The sequence below is a fragment of the Spea bombifrons genome, chromosome 6, assembly GCF_027358695.1.
Source record: "Spea bombifrons isolate aSpeBom1 chromosome 6, aSpeBom1.2.pri, whole genome shotgun sequence".
Classification (NCBI taxonomy): domain Eukaryota; kingdom Metazoa; phylum Chordata; class Amphibia; order Anura; family Pelobatidae; genus Spea; species Spea bombifrons.
This window is the reverse complement of record NC_071092.1, coordinates 26,262,630-26,280,595: the sequence shown is the minus strand read 5'-3', so window position 1 is coordinate 26,280,595 and position 17,966 is coordinate 26,262,630. Positions and strand designations below refer to the sequence as shown.

At 37.3% G+C, this 17,966-nt stretch overlaps 1 protein-coding gene across 6 annotated transcripts in view; it reads right to left on the bottom strand.

The window, feature by feature from the left end:
* Positions 1-17,966, bottom strand: part of ATP2B2 (ATPase plasma membrane Ca2+ transporting 2) — a 121,428-nt gene that overhangs the window by 24,982 nt on the left and 78,480 nt on the right. For 3 of the 6 annotated variants that reach the window (XM_053470174.1, XM_053470169.1, XM_053470172.1), the window contains exons 4-10: positions 11,664-11,921; positions 10,720-10,845; positions 9,375-9,500; positions 8,983-9,015; positions 8,195-8,290; positions 3,569-3,610; positions 631-795 (exon numbers count right to left, since the gene is read on the bottom strand). In XM_053470174.1, coding sequence (XP_053326149.1) covers positions 631-795; positions 3,569-3,610; positions 8,195-8,290; positions 8,983-9,015; positions 9,375-9,500; positions 10,720-10,845; positions 11,664-11,921 — 846 coding nt within the window. The remainder of the gene's footprint in view (positions 1-630; positions 796-3,568; positions 3,611-8,194; positions 8,291-8,982; positions 9,016-9,374; positions 9,501-10,719; positions 10,846-11,663; positions 11,922-17,966) is intronic. The other 3 variants (XM_053470170.1, XM_053470171.1, XM_053470173.1) reach the window with 3 other exon arrangements.

The following is a 17,966-nucleotide window of genomic DNA, read 5'->3' as shown; positions in this document are numbered from 1 at the left end:
AGGTGTTTTCACCAAACGTGGTGCTATACATTATTGGCAGACATGTCCACTTTGGTCTCGTCTGTTCAAAGGACATTGATCCTAAGCGTGCTGCCGTGTTCTTTTTCGAGTGTTCCATAGTGGGTATCAAAGTCACACCACATGTACAGCCAAATGTATATCACATTGCAGATTTACTTGAAATGCTTGCATTTCTTTTGCTGTAGTAACAGATATACTGTTGGTGCAGTTATGATTAAGTGTAATCTAGCAAGCACCATAATGGTCTACAAGACAGACATTTTAAGATGGAGAACCTCTGCACAGACAAATCTGAAGCATTAAAGCATTCCTTACTCCTAAAGGGTTCAATGTATAAGCACTATATTAACAATATTGGCCACGGTCATATAAAATGTATTATCCTTTTTCCTGATTTTCTTCTGCAGGTTCTCAGTAAATGTGAAGGTAAAAAAAACGCACCCATTATTAACAATGTTTGTCATGCTGCGACCCTAGAGTTGTTTGTGGCCTACAATACCATCAGCCTCCGCCAGCCAGTAAAGACTGTTATATTCCAACATTGTTATTATTGTTCAGGTCAGCAGGTTCTTTTTAGTAACATTAGGAGATGTACATAATCCAATTTACCTGCTTTCCCAATTTGCACTGCTAGCTTGGTCAGCTTGCCCTGCAGTACAGATTTTTCTTTCTTGTGGGGATTAGATTTCTTTTTGTCCTTGTCCTCTCCATCACCTCCTTCAGCACTTTTCAATGGCTGCATTTCCATTGCGGCTGCTCCATCCTGCTGTTTGGCTGTCAAAGCAAAATAAAATCATTAATTTACCCATTTGAACTTCAGGAATGTGACCTTTATACAGATTATTCTGACCACAAATGTTGGTTTATATGATCTTAAAATACTGTGCATGTAGCTAGTATGATTAAAGCTTTTAACATAGCTTTAAGCATTAAGGGATTGTTGTTTTTTTATTGTTATAGGAACATTTGTTCTATAACATTCCAAGTCGTTCCCTTATATTCTGTTCGCAATTTATTCCCTCGTGTGGAAAAAAAATGGGTCAGACAAACATAAATAGGATTCTGCCCACACATCCTTGGAAACTAGAATAATTTAATTTCAGGAATGGGGAATGAAAAAAATAATGAATGTCAGAGTAATTTTATAAGATTGCCATCATCTTCATTGAAGAACAAACAAAAACAGGAAAGTAGGCTGCAGGAATTGTTTGAACAATAGTGTCTACTTGTCAACACTCAGAATGCAACCATGAGAATATCAAGATGCTGCAGCATTTGTCCATAATTACCACCTAAAGTGAACCACACAAGTAGGTCTATTCATTAAAGGTATAGTTTACAGGAGAGCTGTGGTTTAACTCTTTCACTTCAATTTGAATTATGAAGGTCCAGCTCCAGAAACCTTCTGTTGCAAGAGGAGCCTGGCTGTAAAGCCCTATATGAACTAAGCTTTAGAAATTGCTTTGTAAGACTAGGCCTTTACTTTGCAAAACAATAGTTTAATATCTTCTAGTGTTAAAGCATTCATTGTTCACTAATGCTAATACCATGATAACAAATAAGAATAACATTACTTAGAACTACACATTGTCAGTCGCTTGGTGTCAAATGCTATAAGCCATGGTGAGATCTACCCTGAGGACACATCTAAACCACCCTTTCACTTCCTGCTAATAAAACATGGCAGTATGCCTAATCTAAATGGTCAGAAATTCAGCATTTTTTAATTTTATTTTAAAAAAACTATGAATATACATATGCTTTTTGTTCCTGCTAAAGAAAACCTCCAAAACCAAGTTGTAAACAATATGTGTATGACCTCTGACCACATTCTCAAAGTGTTTAGTATTTTCCTCCATTTGTGGACATTTACAATTCTGATAACAGCCAAAACATTAAACGTCTAACCAGGAGGAAAAAGTAACCCACATATTTTTTTCTAGTTTATGTTGCCCATGTTCAGAAAGCAAAAGCTTTGAATATTTATTTCCCAGTACTTCATCAATACCACAAGCATTCTCAGTTTTGTTAGAAATTATATATAGTAATGAAGACAAGTAATCATCCACTCATTACTTAAATAAACTTGCTTGTTTGTAGACTATTATTAAACCGTAGTATCAGCTCTAAGATAAAATACATAAGCTTTATAGATATTGAGTTAGACTTAATGTCTGATACAAATCCATCACAAATAATTGAATAGCAATCCTCCAACAGACTGCAATGGAAACATGTAAGCTATAAGAACGTGATATACTGTATCCTAGTTTCTGAATCTGGACCAATATATGTTTTTCATTTCTTTTTTATAGTACAATCTACCATAGGATTTGTATTCAATTACTTGTAGTAGATTAGACTATGCCATGAAATCCAGCATATTGTATTTTTTTTTCTTTAAAAAAAAGTGCATTATACCGTAGTGTAATGTTTGGGCAAATTAAATACGAGATTTATGTTACTTTTTTCCATAAGGTCCTTCTTGTACCATAATGCATATCTTCGTGGTTATATAAATCATGCATTAAATGATGTGTTCTCAAACAGGAATTAACTCTCTCTATAGTAATACCGGTAGTTGTTTCCTTGTAAAGATCTAAAAATGTAACATTTGCCGGATAGTATCTGCCACATGGACTGTCATTAATTTTGTTGAAAAGCTGGCATATGTTTTTAAGCTTCCCTTGTTTGTTTTTAAACAAGTCGTGTTGCAAGGTTTTTCTGCTAGCACTTAAATAACTATTCATGTAACTTGTGAAAATGAAATGTCGCAGGTACCTGCTTTTTGGACTGTTACAAATCTGTAGACTGCCACCCTGAGCATTTTTGTCCCTACTATGGACCACACTTAGCAAATCAATACTAAATGCAAGGTGTTGCACACAAGTTTCTTAAAAGGTCATGAGCTTATGCTGTGCTTTATTATAGCCCACTTTGTAACTGTTGCTAATATAAATGCACAATTTGAGCCCTATCATCCTTAGGAGGCCCCAGCAATGGCTCTAAGACTCTGGCATTCTCACCTGTCCCATGAAGTGGCAATCTAAGCGGGTCCCACGACATGTGGCAATTATCCTCCTTCACAGACACCGCGCGTCTGAAATTTACATCACTTCTCGGCAAGCAATGTCAGTGGGGAAGGATGATTGCGGCACGTCACCAGACCCGATCATATCGTCTCTCAGGACATACAGGCGAGAAGTGGATGTTCAAAAGTTTGGGGTCACTTAGAAATGTTCTTGTTTATGAATGAAAAGCAAACTTTGTCCATTAAAATAACATCAAATGGATCAGAAATGTTAATGTTGTAAATGACTATTGTAGCAGGAAATGGCTCATTTTGTAACGGAATGTCTTCATACGGGTACAGAGGCCCTTTATCACTCCCATCACTCCTGTGTTCCAATGGAACGTTGTGTCAGCTGATCCAATTCAGAAATCGAACTGATCATTAAAAAACTGTTTTGTAATTATGTTAGCACAGCTAGAAATCTATATATACTATAGTTAAAAAGTTGCACTACTATTGGGAGATATGGTTTACCTTTATTCTGGATGATCTCCACATTCCCATCTTGCATTTTACCTACATGATGAAAGAGTTTGACCGACAACAAAAAAACAGAACGTAAACCATCAGAACGTACAGAGAACAGCACACATGAATCAAATAACAAAGTAGACAAGGAATATAATGTGTAACAAATTCAGCTGGAGATGTACATTGTAAAGGAATTCTCTGTAAAAAGTTCTGTATTTTATATAGCTTACTGTTTACAATGCATATACAAAGTATGTCTGTCTTTGTTACACATATTGAACAAGTGAAAATGTTACAGATTTTACACTTAATTTAAAAAAAAGCAAAAACAAACACCACTGGTACCATACAAAAAAAGACATTATATCACACAAATAAGTGAAAATATATCTTCTTATATAAAAATATAAATTAGAAAAAATGTTATGGACAAACCTACTTTTGAAGCAGACTACAGATGATCGACTTTGAAGAAAGTGTTATAATGATGATATATATGACTTATATCAATACTGTCACTTTACCACAGTAAATATTACATAAAGCCATCAAAAGTTAGTTTACAAACAACTTTACAAATATGTTTGCATTTTCTAACATATATTTGAATATTGCAACACAGTAGAAAAAATATTTCATGAATATAGGGGAAGCGTTTTTTTCCAGTTGGTAAAATGAAGACCGAAGGAAACCTGTACAGAATGTATTTTTTAAATCAGTTTGATGAACAGGAAATTACTCCCTATTAAATTTTTCCCTGCTTTTTCATTATATATATATATATATATATATATATATATATATATATATACAGTGATACTGACATTATACTTTGAAATGTTGTCAAGGTATAAATTTATAGTTCCTGGTATATGTCATGGCCAAGTAACATCCCAAAATGTACTCAGCAACTGACAAACGGTCCATTTGCGCCTATGCACTATTTGGGACATCTTTGAAACTAGCCAATTCAATTAACCTATCAAACCATATATTTTTAAAAACTAAACACCCCCGGGTATTTCAAATGCTAGTATTTTAACTCTTTCCATTCCAGATTCCAATTCCAGTTTTAGGACTTGGTTTTACTTTGAACTGGATGGTTTCCCTTATCACGTTATGGTGACATCACTGGGGTCTTTTTATTTTTATTACATTTTAATGTACGCAAGCCTCATATCACCAAGTACAATGCCAAGTGTCAGATCAAGTGGTATAAAGCATGCCGCCACTGGACTCCAGAGAAGTGAAAACATGTTCAGTGGAGTAACAAATCATGCTTCCCTGACTGCATTGTGCCAACTGTACAGTTTGTTGGAGGAGGGATAATGGTATGGGGATGTTTTTTTCAGGAGTGGGGCCAGGCCCCTTTATTCCAGTGAAGGCATACCAAGACATTTTGGATGATGTTTGGGGTAAGCCCTATTTTATTCCTGCATGACTGTGCCCCAGAGCAAGGTCCATGAAGACATGGTTTGATGTGGAAGAACTTGACTGGCCTGCACAGAGCCCCAACCTATAACCCCATTGTACACCTTTGGGATGAACTGGAACAGAAATTGCTGTCGTCCAACACCAGTTCCTGACCTTAAAAATGCTCTACTGGATGAACGGACAAACGTTGCCACAGAAATGCTACACAATCTTGTAAAAAGCCTTCCTAATGGAAGCTGTTATAGCTGCAAATGGGGGACCAACTATATATTAAGGTCTATGTATTTAGAATGCAATGTCATAAAAGTCCCTGTTGGTGTAATTGTCAGACGTCCCAATACTTTTGGCCATGTAGTGTATGTCTTGATTAAAGGGAGATTCACAAGAACTGTACATACATTTGACAATAGATCAATGTAACTGATGGGAAAAATGTTTTTCCCTCGAATAGCACTGGTAATATCATGTTTATAGATTGACTTGTCTGATTTCTTCAGTTGCCAGAGTAATGCTGTTATAAAACATCAGACATATTTAAAATAAGGTGCCTCCAGTTTGTTTTTGTAAGCATTTTCTACCAATTCAGTAACTTAATAGGTGAAAATATAGCTTACATTGCATGTAAGCCATAGCTTCAGCACTGAAAATTAGTTTTAAGATTTAGTCTTATGTTACGCCCTAGCATTAAGTCAGTATGGATTTTGGTAGCTGTACATTGAGTTATTGATTTAGTTTCAAGAGAGCACACATTAAATAATAAAATAAGCAGTTACTTTTATATATTAGTTATAAAACATATTCACATATATATTTACATTCTTTAAATAGGTATCAAATGTATAGATATGTAATCTCAACTCAACATTTGTTTGAGAAATACTTTATTCTAATTACGATAAACAATCTCTGTCTTATTTTATATACTAAGTTTAACAAGCTGAATTGTTAATGTATACTATCAGACTTAATTACCCTAATTTATACTGAAATGCCCACTTTTATTATTATTCAGATAGAAATGAGTAAGGAATAATAATACGTTCTGTCGGTAGAGGGCATTTTGCTGAACTGTATAAGCCTGTGTAATGCAGCATTCAGTTTACCATTACAATTGTCAGATCTTATTTATCCTGCCTATCTTTATCCCCAAAGGCCAGTGACTTGCCAGAGTTTTAAGGGGGTGGGGTAGATTCATAAGAAGTCTTTGAGAATGGATCATCTGCCTGTCTTAATCATGACAGCAGCCAATCCATGAAACTTTAAGAAGCTGCTAAGTCTGCCTCAGTACTTAAAATTATTAATATTAAAGATATGACAGTGCCTCCTTAACCCCTTAAGGACAATGGGCGGTCCCTAAACCCATTGAAAACAATGCATTATGAGCCCGTACATATACGGGCTTTGTCATTAAGGGGTTAAGGTTATGTTAACACCTGATTTGTTTGTTGGCTTGACAGACAGAACATACACTAGATGTAGTTTACAGAGATAAACACCTATCTCTACATGGATGACGTGAACGTCTTCTGTGCAGATCCCCAGTCAGTCTCTGCACTAATCCAGATGTGTGAGGAATTTGGCAAAGCTTCAGGCGTAAACTCGCTGCCATTCACCACTGTTTAAGACTTCATCAAAACCCTTGGGGTTTGGTTTGGCAGAGATGGAAAGGATTGCATTCTACACTGACCCTCCCGTTCCTAAAACAAAGAGAAAGTGTTCCCACCACACATTTCATCATTATAAACACTGGCCTTCGACAGGGGTAAACACTGTTTTTTTTCGTGGATATTATCAGGTTTGTGAAGGAAAACCAACTGGAGAGAGTAAATCCATAGTTGTGGTGACCTGATCAATATGCTCATCAGAGCCAATGACATCATGAAACAGATTGTAGGGCTCCCTAATGACACAGCAGAGACTGTTTGGACTAACATGGCATCAATCAGGCACAAGGACATTGCGTGGATGGCCACCCAGGGAGGCTTTGTCCTAAGAACATTTTTGCATGTAGCTATGACTGCTGTGACCCAGGAGAGCTCACCACAGGAGTTCCTTACCCTGAAACACCTGGCAAAGGGTTGCGGGACTTTGTTGATCCCAACAGTGAGGAGGCTCTGGTATAAGCAGATATAAATAGTCTCGAGTGTGAGTAGCAATGCACTACATGAGTTGCCAGATACCTGTATAGGTAATGCTGCAGGTAAATGCCAAGACAGGTGCCACGGGAAGGCAGGCCAAGTTTGCAGAGCAGGTAGTTAGCCAGTACACTAAACAGGTAGTCAGATGAAGGCAAGGTCGGCACACAGAGCGTGTAGTTATGTATGGCATACAGATAAGGTCAGCATGGTACAAGATCATAAGGCAGAGGGTGGTCAAACAAGCCAGTAATCAAAACTTCAGGAACCGAAATAGCAATCACGAATAGCAGGATCACACTAGGGTGTCTCTGCATTAAAATCTGGCGCCTAGTCTGCCCCTTGCTGCATGTACCTCATATGTGCTAAGGAACGGGGTGGATAGACCCAACCCACAGTGAAGACTTCCCTACATTTGTTCTGGCACAGGCTTTGCTGGGATCCCTGGACAATGAACTCAAATACCCTCCTACCTATCTGTTCTGTATGGAGTTTTCCCAGGAACTCACACATAGGGTGACATTGAAGAAGCATGGCGTCTAATGTGTTTTGTTAAGGATGCTTTGTGGTTTGCTAGGAACTGCCTGATTCTGGGTAGGGAACAGATCACTTTCTGAGACTGTTGCAGGTTGATCCTCACCTTGCTTAAAAACGACTTAATTATTGACAGCCTCAAAGAGGAAGACTAACCTCCACACCACCTCCTGCCATTATGTTACATCGTTTTTGCGTCTTTGAAACTTTGTTTTTGCTGCTCTCTTTACTGATACTTATTTATAATATGTTAAATAGACTAGATATGAGTGAACATACTAGAAGTACTTTGAATGTTTTCAGTTTTACTATTAAGGGTCTTCATTTTTATAAAACAAGGCATCAAAATGTAATCAAGTACATAACTTACCTATAATTTTCCAACCTAAACAATTAAACTTCACCCTTATATATGTACTCTTAAAAGAAATAGAGTAATAATATGAAGAATATTTTTTTCCAAAATGGGTGCTTAATACATGTGACAGCAGTGCATTGTGGGAAAAGCCACATTTGGTTAACATACCATTCACTAAGCTGGCATTTGCATTATCAATGGCATTTGCCCCTGTGGCACCATCTGTAGCTGCTGGAGCGTGAGAGGATGGATGGGTGGAGGCGACTGTGCGACATTTGAAAAACAAAACAGAGTATGAAAATAACAAAAAAGACAGGCATGCACCTAAATAAATTTATAATATGAGGTAAATAGACATATGAATCTATGACAGAATTTATGATAAACCTTTGAAAATGAAGAAAGATAACTGCCTTTTTTTGCACAACTAAAAACACTGCCTGGTAAAGTTCACATTCAATGCTGTCATTTTAAATTCTTATATATCTTATAACATATCTCTTATGGTAAAGTTTTATCGGGGTTGTGATCAATTTCTGTTGTACCAGCTATATTACATGTCAGGGGATGACCTGATTTCAAATTTTGTGAAATCCAGAAGCATAGCTGCCTGCCGAAAAGCGAAAATAGTGATTTATGTCATCAATCAGGGGGTCATCTGTGTAAAAAACATATTTGTAAACAGAATGAACATTTTATGGAACGGCCTGGCCTAGGTGGCAAATGTCACTGACCAGGCCTCTATTGATCTGGGAAACCATGTATATGTTAACAAGTTGGGAAAAATGCAGAAAAGTGTTACTGCTGAAAAATCTACTGAGAATGGTCCATTTCACTCAAACTGCAAGAACTGTTTTCTTCTATCAACTTTAATGTCTCTTGCTCCACACCAACTCTCAAGATTCTAGCACATAAAACAAAATGATCTAACCCTAAAGTATTACGTCTTACGCTACCTGGGAGCTTGGGTCCATCCTCCTTTTTCACACCTGTATGATGATGGTTAAAACAAAATAAAAATAAGGTGTTAACAATGGAAAGATGTTTTATGAAAAATATGCATTTCTGGTGCAGTGACATGGTTGAATGGCTGCAGGAATACACGCATATTGTCCTTTGGATGGAACTTGGGAGGAAACAATTATAGGTTGTTACTCGTATGCCTCTGCACGTGTGTTATGGACTGTTCTTTAGTAAAAGGATATCACCTTACATAAACTGGGAAGCAACAGGAATACTTTCAAAAATGTTAAAAAACCTTATGTGGGGGAAGCCATCCACAGACATTGGAAAAATCTATGCAATTATAACTAATTAATCTCAGAGCCCGGCTGAAAAATTCACTTACCTTTCTTATCCTTCTTTTCATCGTCGGCTTCACTTGCCCCTAATAAGGTGAAAATTATTCCGGTTTGAGAGTTTACTCCAACAGCAGTGACTACCATTCTCCCAGACCCTTCCATTACATGGGTACCTAAAGAGAAATGCAAGGGGAAAAACACATAAGCCGCCGGGTCACCTCAAATACATTATAGGCAGCCGTGTGGAACTTCAGCAACTGTGGACTACTAATCCCATGAACCATTATGGCTTAAGAATGCTTGGAGTTGTAGTCCACAGTTTTTAGGGTGGCAGAGACTACATCAAATATTATTGTCATAATATATACTAATATTATAATATACTCGTATAATATTGTTTAATTACAATCCAACACACAAAAAAAAATTCACATTTTATATATATGAAATACCAATAGAAGCTTTATTTTTAGGTTATATAAATCGTTAATAAATAGCTTGATTTTGTTTGGCTGCATTTGAGGTTTCATAATTGGTTCCTCATACCATGTAAAAAAAAAAGGTTATTCAAAGATTTTGAGGCTGGATGAGCTGCTCTGTGAGGTTTGTACAAAGCTACGACTGGATCGTTCCTGCTTGGGAGGGATATAGAAGTACGAGTTATGTGTTTGTCTCCAGGCAGGGGATGACCTGATTTCAAAGCCTGACTCAAAACGTGAAAAGTTGGCAGCGCAATTCACCACTGCAGAAAAACTGGCCCGTTATAGCAACACCGTAATGCTTAAAGTGGGTAACTGTCGCACCACAGCTTTTATCATTATTTGGTTACAACTAATTACAGCTTGTGCATTTTGCCATTAGTGTCATTGCCTGGTAATATTTAGCATAATAATTAAACTTATGGGAGTCAACATTATCTGACCATCCTTTCCCCAAGGTCTTCCTTTCTCCTACTTTTCCTTTTGGCTACTTTTAGAGGGCGCATGAACCATCAACAATCAGCACCTTAACAAGCGTTAGGAGAGGAATACTCACGCAGATCTTCATTTCATCTCATGAAATTAGACCTCACTCTCAATGTTATATGGGTGGGTTTTTAATATATCCACCACATAGGTATACCTAGTGGAGACAACTGTAAAATTTTGGGAGGGGGGCACAGTACACAGGCATTGAGGGGGTTTAATGACTCTTCATGCATTTGCACAGGAAAAAACAAAATATGCCTATTATTATAGGCATTAAAGTGCTACAGCATCTCTTTAAAATAATAGTAAAAGTTCCCTTTTAGACACAGTCTACTTCAGATATATCTCTATAACCAATGAAAGCACTTACATAATATATTTATCATAGTATTAAAAGAAAATCACAGAAATTACAATTCTTTACCAGACAGAAGCATTGGGTCTTTATCAACAGATTTTCGAACTTGATCGGACTCTCCAGTTAAGGAACTTTCATCAATTTTCAGGTCATTTCCTTGAATAAATATACCATCAGTGGGCAGCAAGTCCCCTGTTGGGAGAAGGAGGTATTATAGGCCTTTGCTCCATACCATAAAAAGATCATTGAACATCCATAATCCCCCACAGCATTCCACAGTAGCCACAAAGTATAAATGAACACCATGATCTACAGACCAGAAAAGAAGTACTTGCACAAATACTGCATTTAATGTAAAGGTGCAATTAACAACCTCACACTCAGAGGAATAAAATCATACTTACCACAGCACACAACAGAAATAAAGCAATGGGCAAGGAGGCAAGGCACACTTGGGATCCCCTAATGTTTCAGTAACAGGATCATTCCCCTTGAGAAAGATAATTTTGTTATGGAAACATTGAGGATCTCACAGGTGCTGTGCCTTCTTGTCCACTGCCTTATTTTTTGACGGGCAAGGCAGTGCGTACATGGTATTTTCCTCTTAGTATGATGTTTTCAATTGTAGTTTTGCATTAAATGCTTACTTTTTTAGCAACATTAAGAAAATTTCAATTACCCCACAGCTGTCAGGGCCCACTTATATTTGATACTGCTATGAATATAGAATTGAATGACTTTTAGTATAGTCTGTTACAGGGTAGAGGCTCCAACATAGTCATGCTTCAGGAGCCTGAACAGTCTATTCCTAGCTCTGAAGATATTGGCCACCATGGAGAAAAATTAATTTAGGTGTCAAGTGTGAGAAAGTACCTTATTACCATAGCAATATCAATCAATATCCCTGGTGATTAGGCAATTCTGATGGTTGAAAAGTTAACATCACTTTTGAACTTTGCACCGCAATCATTCTTAATACATTATATCAATATTTTGGAAGTGACACGTACCATATTTAATTTGTGCAATGTCCCCAACCACCAACTCAGCCACAGGAATCTGGATGACTTGACTACCTCGAACAACTGAGAATTTTTGTTCTTGTTCAATGCGGCTCTGGAGGCCCCTGAACTGCTTCTCCTTGCTCCAATCATTGAAAGCAGTAACAAGCACAACACAAACAACAGATAAGAGGATGGCAGCCCCTTCGATCCAGCCGGCTTCTGCTTCTCCCTCATCTTCCCCCCCTGCAGCAACACCACCGCAGTCTGAAAAGAACATCAGAAAAGCCAATCATTGTCTTTTACAGTATTGGCTTTTGTACGGCTACTTGTTCAGAACTCATTACAACCATGACAGATACACTTCATATCCAAGCATCTGTTTGTTACACAGGGTCTATAAAAAAAAACAACTCAATGATTTTCAAAGGTTTCATATAACAGACAGACTATTCTTTAAAATGACCTTAAAATGAGTACTCCCTTTGGGACCAAATGAAGAAGAAAAGGAAAGAAGATGTGAATAAAGACGTTTGAATTAATAATGAGTTAGGGTCCAGAGGCATAATTCTTCAGGCTATTCTTCTACATAGGATGAAATACAGGTAATCAAATGCATCACAACATAAATCTGATTAGGACTGGGATGAAAATAGTTCGGCATTTGCTCTCAGATGAAATATTACATTGGAGGTGAAACTAAAAAAAAAACTGCCTGACATCATTAATGAATCTTGATCTGCTTACACATACACAACATTATCTATCCTGCTTTCGCTGATCTCCCAGGCAAGCTTGGCAGGTTTCCACATTTCAGGTATAACCCTCTGAAGGTCACTCCGGAATAAGCATGCAGCAGTTTCCATTACAGGTGAAGGCCCTTAACCAGAAAGGAGGAGAGATTCTGGCTAAAATTAAAAATGCAGATCATATAAAAGCTCCTGCAAAACCCACATGGTCTTAGGTATGGCACCAATGCTTGCACATTTAGGGAACATACTGGGGATAAACAAAGTATGCATGGTCCAAAAAATACTATGATGTTGCCAAGGATCATAGACAATAGCATAGGTTGCATGACGTTAATTTCCTCATGTTCCTAGCTTTCTAGTGTTGAGTAACATTGTGACACTAAATATCTACCACAGATAGAACAACACCTTAATTATGCTTAGGCACCAATGCACAGTTCCTATGCTATATATGCCAGGTGCTTTTCATAACAACCAGTGAGTTGTAGTTGAGTTTAGCCAAGTTCCTCTAGTTGTTCCTGAGATATGACCATTTTTACTTGCACGTAAGGATTTGTTTTATTGAAGTTTATGATTTGGCTGCTTGCGCAGCTTCAGAATTTCAATGGGGTTTCACGTCACATTTTACAATGATGACAGTTCTGCTATGACAACTTCCTAAATAAATATTTTTAAGACTTCTGGTGTCTGTAAAGCTCAAGTGATCCATGATTTGAATAGCAATAAACTTTGAAGAACCTCAATATATTAATTTTATTGGCAAAAATGGTTTTTAAGGCGTTAAGGCAAAACACAAAAAAACGTTGACTTGTTTTCCTGGAAAAGTCATCTGAGAATAAAAAGGAAGGCTGTTTTCCCAGTTCCCGATTTCTTTTTTTTTTTAACTTTAACAAACTATGCCTTCTCAGCATTTTCACAGGAATTAAAACTATTTTATTCCAAGGCCTTGTCGAATGAGAGCATAAGGATTAGCACGGGTGAAGTTGTGGTTAATCTTCCACATACTAATCCTTCAGTTCTGATTGGCTGCAGCCAATAAATGCAGGGTTGGCATAGCAACATTCCATAAGTGCCTTTATGTGAGACTTCTTTGAAAAGATAGATTCTAGGAATTTTAATACAAGCCTTTCATGTATACCGTCATGTTGATCTGATCAGCACAGATATATGAAGGGAACACTATTCCATAGTAGTCAGCAATACGCGCTGTTACAGGACTACCTGTTATAAAAACAGAAGAAGGCACCAACTGTGCAACCAAATCATTCATTTCAAAGGGTTTATAGTTAGGCAGCCAGAGCCAAAGCACTTATTGAAAAGAAACAAAGTGACCGGCATAAATCGAAACAAAGCATTCCTGTAATAGACATTAATTAAATTAATACATTTCATCCAATTTCCAGGGGTCCATTTCATCAACCTGAATTAACCAAATAACATGAGATTGTTATAGCAAAGAAAACAGACTAACATTTTTTTGGAAGCAGAATATGTTAGACCCTGAGACACTTTAATATGAACCCTTTTTAACGCAAATCTTATATAGCGACTCATTAACTGTGATAACCGATTGACTAATATCTGTACTCATGGAAACCCTGATGTACTGGTAGCAAAAGCACTAGTTTATACTGCTACCAAAACCTTATTACGTGGCGGGTGAGCTTAATTATGCTTTTGGTTTTGGTAGCAGTATAAACTGCTTTGTGTGCCCACTATGTAGGAGGTGAGAGTAGGATCTCACCCTATTGAGAGTGTGCCTTGACGTGGCGGGTGAGCTTAATTATGCTTTGGCCAATTCATATAACCAAAACCTCTCATTTATATTATGTTTATATATTTGTTGCCAACTTTATTAGGGTGAGAAGCGCAGACAGTATTTTGTTTTTTGTATTTTATTGCTGCCTACTTGAAATCAAAGATGTTGGATCTAAGAGAGCAACTGGAAACACTGGGGGCACTGATAAAATGGAGAGGCACTTACTCCTTACTGAGCAGGCACTAGGTGGGGTCAATGCTGGCTGGGGTGGAGGAGGTATCTAAAGCATAGATCTGGGTAAGCTGCAAGAGGGGAAGTAGGTGTAATATGTTTTAGATTTAGATTTTTGAAAGGCTGATTTCTCTAAAATGAAAAGATATGTAGGCAAGGCATTGATGGTATCAACATCTTTAGATGGAGCCCAGAAGAAACGGAACTATTTGGAGAAATGGAACCATTTAAGAAATGTCTTGCTGAAGACAGCAGAACATTGCATTGAACAAGTTAGTAAGAGAAAAGGGAAACCATTGGCAAAAATATTTAAATATATAAAAGATATATTGAGGATATTTCAGATGTGGCACACATACTGAAGGAGAAGAAGGTAACTTTTAGAAAGTATAAACAGAATAAAAATAAGGAAGATGGGAGCAAATATATAGATAAGCTTATGGAGGCAAAACGTGTTATTAGATCCACCAAAACAAACAGAAAACCCTGTTTAGATACTGTATATAAGTGAAAGAAGAAAACATAAACCAGGAACAATTACGCTAAAGACAAATGAAGGGAGTTACATAAATAAGGATAAAGATTGCTAGCTAATTGCTTAAATAAATACTTGCGTTCCGTATTTACAGAGGAAGGTGAAGGGACCACAGTATACAAAATGAAATAAGGAGACGTATAAAACTGATGTGTTTACAAAGTAAGAAGTTCTACTTAAGTTCTCCAAAGTATAAACAGACAAGTCCATGGGATACGCAAAAAATTATTAAAAGAGCTCCGGAATTCCCTGGCAATACTGTTAGCAAACTTATTTAACCGGTGACTACTCAAAGGAGAAGATCAAGAAGATTGGAAGCTGGCAGTTACAGTACCACTTCACATAATAGACCAATAAGTCTTATGCCAGTAGTTAGGTAATTAAAAAGGAAACTAGACATTCAGATTTGTACATTTGTAAAAATGTAACACAATTTGCATATTTCATTAATTCATACAAATCCCACAAAAGGAACAAAAGCAAAAAGCTCAGAATTTCCGTTCAAATTTCCAACCTTCCCCAAACAGTTCTCACGAAGTTAGAAGCATAGCATTGTCCAAAATGTCATGGTATGTCTCCTTCTGCATATGCTATGCTTCCAACGTTGTGGAAACACTTTGGGTAAGCCCCTTTTCTATTCCAGCATGACTGATAGTATATCTTCAAAGTCTCCCTCTCTACTAGATCTGTCCTGTTCTCCTTCAAGCATGCTACCATAACTCATATCTTGAAAAAGCCCTGCCTGCACCCAACTGATCTGTTCACCTGCTGTCCCATCTCTCTACTAACTTTCGTCTCAAAGCTTCTTTAAAAAAAATTTTTAGACCAAACTTAGTTTCTTGACTTTAACTCCTTACTTACCCTGTTCAATCTGGATTCCACTCTCAAAAGAGAATGCTCTTACTAAATATGACCTTCTTACGCTTAAAACCAAGGTTCACTACTCTATGCTAATCCTACTGGAGATTTCCGCTACTGTGGACCACTCTAAAACTCTTCATGATCTTGGTCTCTATGACACTACTCTCTCCTGGGTCACATCCTATCTATCTGATCATACCTTCAGCATCTACGTCTCCAGTAGCACTTCCCCTCCCCTTTTCCTCTTATTCTGGGAACCCCAAGGCTCAGTTCTAGGGCCTCTTCTGTTCTTACTTTACCCCACTGGGCAAACTCATCTCAACCTTTGGCTTTCAATATCGATGCTGATGACAGATCTACCTATACCTCTCCCAAACTCTCTTCCTTTGTTTTAGATTGTGTAACTAACCGCCTCGCCTCTGTCTCTAGCTGGATGTCTGCACGTTTCCTAACACTTAATCTCTCCAAAACCGAACTTCTCATCTTCCCTTTAATGCTAACATTCCCTCAACAGTTTCCCTTAATAACAATGGTGCAATAATCTTCCCTTCCCCTCACACTCGCTGCCTTAGTGTCACCATGGACTTAATTTGTCCCTTTCTAACACAAGATGCAAATAAGGCTCTTGTCCATGCTCTCATTATCACTCGCCTACACTATTGTAACCCTGTCTTGGCTATTTTGCCTCATACCCATCTTGCCCCTCTACGTATTTGTAATTGTGGTGTAATAAGCATTTACAGTCATAGTAAAACATTTGTCCCCTGACATTCCAATGGAGACTCCTAGATTTTCAAATTTTTGGGCGCTGTCCCATGAAGCAGGCATGAGGAATCATGGGCCAGATGGGGCATCCTCTGATTTACCGTAACTGGCCTGTGGAGCTGTAAACTCCGTGAAGGTATGTGCTGTTGGCTTGTGAAGTTTATAGAAAGGACCAAACAGGAAAACAGCAATAGGTAGCTAAATGTTTTTTTAAGCTATTAAAATATTCTGCAAACCTTAACTTTTAAATAAGGTTTGCTCACTTGTTTTATTGAGATTTAAAAAAAAAATCAGGTCTGATTCTTATTGATGTATCATTTTCAAAATACTGCTTTCGCAAATCACTGATTAAAGTACCTAGGACAGAGCAACACACAGACTTTGTAAGATGTGTTGGTCTAGTTGGCTTATCCAGATGACCATTTAGCAATGCTTCCTACACCAGTTCTCAAGACAAAATAAAGCGCAGGATTGATTTGACAGCTGTGGTCAAAAAGGAATGCCCAGTCATTCTGGGCTACTTGTGTTCCCTCGGAACCAATTCTAGATTAAAAAGTATATCTCAATATATGAAATTTGTATGTAGGATTGTCCATTAATCCAGTCTGCATGAGATTATGCTCTTTAGTTTATTATTGTCTCCTATGAAATAATGTTGACCCATGATACATGCTTTTTGGTCTTGGTCAGCCAACTACTCAAATATTCCTAGGTAGATTACTGTTCACAATATGCAGAATACATTAGCAAAGGGCAGCCTTCCAAATACACACATTGAGATCTTAAAATGATATGTCATTATATGATATATTTATGGATCACTGCTGAGGAAACCTTATCTCTGTTGGTATCCCAGAATCACAAGCTTATTACCTATCGTGTAGAACACCATAAAAACTCTGCCAGGATCCTCAATCAACCTTTACATATTTAAATAGTTGAATACATGTACCAATATTGCAGCACATCTGAACTCCAGCAAAACAATATCTATGTTGGTTTAATCTTGCTAAATGTGGTTCTTTCAGCCAGACTGTGCATCCATCCAGCTTAATTATTTTTTTCCTGTTTGAATGAGTTCCTATACACTGGGATAGAGTGAATGGATCTTGGTTAACTAATTATCTGCCGGAAGGAGCTCACAAAAACTTTCACAACAGTGAACAAAAGGAAACAAATTAGCAATAGTGCAGCTGAACCACATACGCACACTCCGGATAGGCACAGTAGGGTTAAGGACACATTTGTGTCTCTCTTAATTTTTTAATCACTTTCACATGTTTTACTAATCGACAGGAGTTAACATATAAATACCAACTCCTGATAATCAGTTGAGGACATTTTTAACTACAGACAGCAAGTTAAAATGTATATATATGTATTTATAAATATATGTATATATGACACAA